The sequence below is a fragment of the Triticum urartu genome, chromosome 4A, assembly GCF_056163025.1.
Source record: "Triticum urartu cultivar PI428250 chromosome 4A, HENAU_Tu73, whole genome shotgun sequence".
Classification (NCBI taxonomy): domain Eukaryota; kingdom Viridiplantae; phylum Streptophyta; class Magnoliopsida; order Poales; family Poaceae; genus Triticum; species Triticum urartu.
Window position 1 is genome coordinate 554503997 of NC_141876.1, and position 6221 is coordinate 554510217.

Below are 6221 nucleotides of genomic sequence, written 5' to 3' on the forward strand. Positions count from 1 at the left end.
CATCCAAATCCCTGAGAAATGTTGCGCAATTATTGCTGAAAGCTATACTTGTGTTCATGATCAATCCCCCTACCAGATCTTGCGTTAATACCTTTCCTGCTTCACATGGCTGACCTTGTCCCGTCGTATTCAGAGGGACGACTAAATCTTGGCAAATTGTACTGTGATTGCCAAGTTTGTTTGTCCGCAATTCTGTGAACACTCGTACTGTTACTGTGGGTTGTACGGAGAAGGGAAGCTGCTAGAGCAAATTGTACTGTCAGTTGTACTATGAGTATGACTGAACATGTCCCTGTCCATTTCTAGAGCCGACTTCCGGCACTGGTTTCCGGTCCCCTCCGTCAAGAACAGTTCCCAAGCATACTCCCATGAACTATCATCATCATGTCTCTTGAGGCTGTTTGGTTTGGTGCCAATATTTGGCATGCCAGTGTGTTGACCAAGTCTAAAAAATTTAGCTATCGATTCGTCGGCTACCAAATTTTCTCGCCAATCTCTAGAAAAGTCGCCAACTTTTACCAATTTTTGGCTTGCCAAAATGGCAAATACTGGCATGAAATCAAGTAGCCTCGTAAGAGCATCCCCAAGAGATGTCAAAAACAGCCGTGGTGCCCAAAAAACTTCATTTGGGCATGAAAGAAGAAAAAACCCAGCTCCAGCGGATGCCTATATGGTGATGTGGTTTAAGAAGAAGTTAGAGATTCCTAATAATGAAGGGTTTCTATTTAGATATAGTAGATTGGCTATCTATTTTTCTTGCCAATCTCTCGAAAAGTTGCCAACTTTTACAAATTGTTAGCTTGCCAAAATACGTGTCCATGAACATCCGGTCGGACGGGCATCATCCAATCATATCCCTCAAATAAGACGACATGGAGACATCCAACTATATTTCTCAAAATAAGACGGACATAGAGGCATCTGGCCGGGCGGATACTATCCAAACCCATCAGAGCCCATCGACGTGTGCCTCTTTGGTATTGTCATCATGCTCCTCCTCGGCCCCGGCCTTGAGCTCCTCGAAGAGCTGTCGTGCTTCATTGATGCGGAGCTCGCGGCGCTCACGATCGACAATGTGGATGCTCTTCACGACGTGTACACCGTCCTGCTTCATGTCAATGTGCTCCAGGTTCCTACGGTAGCGTCGGAACGGCGGTGGCATCCCTGCGCTCCGCCTCTAGGTGTGCCATTGCCATTTGCGTTTGGGTGAGGAAAGGACGGGGTCTGAAATAGGATGACTGAGGCGGATTGTGAAAATGCACGGGCTCCAAGTAAGTTTTCGGTGTGTACGGAGTGTCGGACGCCAACAGCGGACGTCTGGACTACTGTAGAGAGCTGCCCCGGTTTGTCGCCGGCCTAAGGAGTTTCAGACGTCCGGCCAAAATGAGGGTCTTAATTAGGACTAAAAGTGTCCAGACCGTTCAATCCAGACACACAGGGGCAATCTGGTGGGATCCGGCCCTCTCTTCCCATGCTTTCATCCGTGCTCCCACTTAACCCCATGACTGTCATTTTTTCTTTTTTCTTTCTAATCTAATCATCTTCTTCCTGATTTTAAAGGGATGGGGCCGGGTTTTATTTTATTCCAATCAAATCAAGCCACGTACGCGAGAGCACGGATGGACACAAGCCGGAGGGAGCAGACAAGTCTTGTCCAATCTGATGAGCCGGGTTGAAGATGCCGTGATGACAGTATACAAAATGAATTATGAAAGTGATATTTGAGAGAAATCCTTATTTGATACTATTTTAAAATCTGCTTCCTTATTTGACATTGATTTTTTTCCCTATTTGACACAAATTCTAAATTTTATTCCCTATATGACATTTTCGTTCATTTTGAGCCTAAATGACACCTGAAAAGACTCTTTTGCACCTCATGTGGTATGTGTGTGGGGGGCAATAGCGCACACACGCAGCACCGGTGCAAGGACAGGAGCACACACGCATCAACAGATACACACGCACGCGCGCACACACGCAACAACACGCACGCGAACGTGCACACACACACACGCACACACACGCAGCAACACACCTGCACACGCACACACATGCAGCAACACACACGCACGCAGCACACACACACACACACACACCCAGCAACACACATGCATGCGCACACACACGCAACACACACACACAGCAACACACATGCACGCGCACACACACGCAGCAACACACACGCACGCAGCACACACACACACATACACACACACGCAGGCAGCACATAGGCACGCAACAGCACAGACACACGCAACAACACGCACGCGGACGTGCACACACACACACGCAGCAACACACACGCACGCAGCACACACACACACACATACACACACACGCAGGCAACACATAGGCACGCAACAGCACTGACACACGCAACAACACGCACGCGGACGTGCACACACACGCAGCAACACACATGCATGCGCACACACACACAGCAACACACACGCACGCAGCACACACACATACACACACACGCAGCAGCAGCACACACGCAGGCAGCACATAGGCACGCAACATCACACACACGCGCGCATGCACGCACGCAGCGGCACACATGCACACACATGTGCGCGTGCACCCACACACGCAACAGCACACACGCGCGCACACACATACCGCATGAGGGGCAAAATCATTTTTTCAGATGACATTTAGGCTCAAAATGGACGAAAATATCGTATAGGAAATAAAATTTAAGACTAGTATCAAATAGGGAAGAGAAACTTTTGCAGTGTCAAATAAGAAATCAGATTTTAAGACAGTGTTCTCATCATTTGAGGCATCATTCTACACAGAAAGCGACAAAATTGTGCAGATGCATCTCACCGTACCAACAAGCAGGGATATGACATGAGCACTGCTACTTGAGAGGCGGCTCTTTTTTCCTTTTCCTTTTCCTTTCCAGAGAGCACACGAAAAAGCCCGGGAAAAAAAGAGCAACTTATGTGTCCCAGGACGCCGAGTATCCGACCCGGAGTATCGGCTCGCTGCAAGTCGCAGCCAATCACGAGCCCGGAAAAAATGGCATATGAAATTTGTCGCCGTCGGCCGCCTGGCGCACCCGCGCGTCTGTCGACCGCCGATTGGCCGCCTCGCCCACTTGCGCCGGGCGCGGCAACCTCAGCCACACCCGCACCAACCCGCCCGCGCTAGCTGCGACCCGGCCCCGGCGTCCAGAAGCTTCCGAGCCGGCCGGTCACGAACGCGCCGCGCGGCCCAGAACCTTCCGCCCCGGCCCCCGTCCCGTCGCGCTCGCTCCCGTACTCGGCAGGAGTATTTATCAGCAGGCACCTCCCACTTTCCCGCGGAAGGAAAGCAGCCAGCCAAAGACCACCTGCGTTGGGCGCCACTGTGCTGAGCAATTCTTTCTTTGGTTCTTTGGATTCTTCCGTGTGCGACAGGAGATCGCTGGTTGTTTGCTTGCTCGGCCGCGAGGAGGGATGGACCGGGTGCTGCTGCCGGTGAGGGTGAAGGAGGAGTGGCCGCCGCCGCCGCCGGAGGAGGAGGAGGAGGAGTTGGAGCATCGGGGCCTGGCGCCGCGGCCGATGGAGGGGCTGCACGAGACGGGCCCGCCGCCGTTCCTGACCAAGACGTTCGACCTGGTGGCCGACCCGGCCACCGACGGCGTCGTCTCCTGGGGCCGCGCCGGGAACAGCTTCGTCGTCTGGGACCCCCACCTCTTCGCCACCATGCTGCTCCCGCGCTTCTTCAAGCACAGCAACTTCTCCAGCTTCGTCCGCCAGCTCAACACCTACGTGAGTCTCCCCTCTCCTGCTTGCCTTGCTCAACCATTACTTGTTCAGTTAACCTGCACTTGCTAGTCGCTTGCTTGTGTTGCTGCAATCCCAGTCTTGCATTTGTAGAACCAAGATTTTAGCTGAGTTGCTTGAGCAAGAGATGAACGACAAATGACATGATGGAATGCCAAAGCAACATTTCGTGCTTGTCTTACAATACAACTGTGGTGACTATGGTGGTCTGGTCACCATGATTATTGGTATGCATCTGATTCTGGAATGACATAAATCACACAAAAACAAAAATATAAGATGGTTCAGTTTGGTAACTGGGTACAAGTTGTGAAAGAAGAGTAACATTTATAGCTGCTCTTAGCATCTAGCGGTAAGCGGTTCTATATGGCAGTGAACTTTGCTAGTTGCCGTGTGTTGGTGTTGGCTGTGTGCATCCAGAGGCCGGGTGTGTGCTCATTGTGTTTTGTATCCTCTTGATGCTTCATTTTGAGCTAATAAAATCCACCCTTCGTCGAAAAAAAATATGGCAGTGAACTATGTTACTGTGATTCTCTTCCCTTTGTGTAAATCTTGTATATCTACAATTAATCAGCAAAGAAGCTGCAAACTAGAATTCTTTGTTTTTTGCCTCTGGTTTGAAGGGTGAACATAGCTTGAACTCTTCAACAGACTACAATAGCTATGATACTAGTACTCCTACTAGGATAGATAGGATTCTTGAATATCTCTGCCACTATCTGCTTACGTAAAGTCAGGGAAAATCATTGAATTCGACGGAAAAATGAGGTTGGGGCCAATCCTTTGGCAGAGGCATGTGCATAAAACCTTATTTCCTGAATTCTTCTTGATACTTCAGAACAAGGAGATATGCTGGGAGGCTGAATAGCCTGCATCTCCTTGACGAACATATTTAATTCTGACATGCTTTTTCTTCAACTTCTTACTGTGTAGCTAGATGGATCAAGACACCGGCTGAAGCTACAAGAACCTGCTTATTTGTTCTAGAAGACTCCTTTCATCACCATCAAGCAATATAGTATACCACTACCTATTCTTCCACTTCTTATAAATTTGGGCATAACACTGTGTGAAACCTACCATTTTATATTGTGTGAAGTATGCCATGTTAGTTGAGCTTTGCTGCTTGTGGCTTGTGAACTTGAGCTAACTGCAGTTGTTCTACTACTCTTTGTGTTTCTCGAAACTAAAATAAATATGTGACTTATTCTGCAATTTGCAGGGTTTTAGAAAGATTGATCCAGACAGATGGGAGTTCGCGAACGAGGGTTTCATTAGGGGCCAGAGACAGCTTCTGAAGATGATAAAGAGAAGGAGACCAATGTCTTATCTCCCTTCATCACAGCAGCAGGCTCTTGGCTCCTGCCTCGAGGTCGGCCAGTTCGGATTCGACGAAGAAATCGAAGTGCTAAAGCGCGACAAGAACGCCTTACTCGCAGAGGTGGTGAAACTGAGGCAGGAGCAGCAGAGCAGCAGAGCTGACATGCGAGCCATGGAAGAGAGGTTACACCACGTCGAGCAGAAGCAGCTCCAGATGATGGGTTTCCTGGCAAGAGCAATACAGAACCCTGACTTCTTTCTCCAGCTGATCCAGCAACAAAATAAACTGAAGGACCTCGAGGACGGTTACCCGACGAAGAGGAGGAGGCCCATCGACGTAATGCCGTTCCTTGGCCCTGAGGGGACCAGTCAGAGTGAGCCACTCGAGTCCACATTCATTTTTGAGGACAGGGAATTTTCAGAGCTGGAGAATTTAGCCATGAACATTCAGGGCATCAGGAAGGGCATGGAGGATGACAGAGGTGGTCGGAATCAGGGCTGTGGTGAGGCCGAGCTGACTGACGACTTCTGGGAGGAGCTGCTGAGTGAAGGAATGAGGGATGAAGCTGAGATGCTAGAGCTGGAGAGGAGGAGATCTAGATGTTTCGACGCGTAGCGCAAAATATGGGTCATCTAAGTAACAACGATCCAAACTCTACCAGAATTCATAACCATTTAATCTATATACAGTTGTATAGATAGCTGTATTGCATATTGTAGTGCTAATTCATAGTCATAGACTGATTGTATTGCGGTTCCACACCGATTATGTGGTATATATCTAGTGGTATAAATACTGTCCCTGCATTCTCATCGACAGATTTTTACTCTGATGATCTTAATTAGTTCATACTCAGGCCTGCTTAATGAATGAATTTTCTGGGTTTGGAATCTGCAACTGAGGCCTTTGGTGTAGTGTGCCTAGTGTGCATTGTAACCTGTAATAACCTGTGCGATAGCAGAAAACGTCTTGCCTCTCTTGAGGGACGTGGTTCGTGTTATAAATAAAGGGGGCGCGACCCCAACGATAGTTACGGAGAGATTCTCCAGGAGAGATTACTTGGAGAAGAGGAGATAGAGATAGTTACAATTGTGATATGTTTAAGAAGTCTAACAACCAAA

The 6221-nt window shown here is 48.9% G+C and overlaps 1 protein-coding gene across 1 annotated transcript; it reads left to right on the forward strand.

The window, feature by feature from the left end:
* The first annotated feature begins 3044 nt into the window (after positions 1-3044).
* On the forward strand, positions 3045-5926 carry LOC147976576 (heat stress transcription factor A-2d-like). Its single transcript, XM_087518875.1, has 2 exons — positions 3045-3764; positions 5002-5926. The coding sequence occupies exons 1-2, from the start codon at positions 3450-3452 to the stop codon at positions 5713-5715; spliced, it is 1029 nt and encodes a 342-aa protein (XP_087375001.1). The 5' UTR covers positions 3045-3449; the 3' UTR covers positions 5716-5926.
* The last annotated feature ends 295 nt before the right edge of the window (positions 5927-6221 follow it).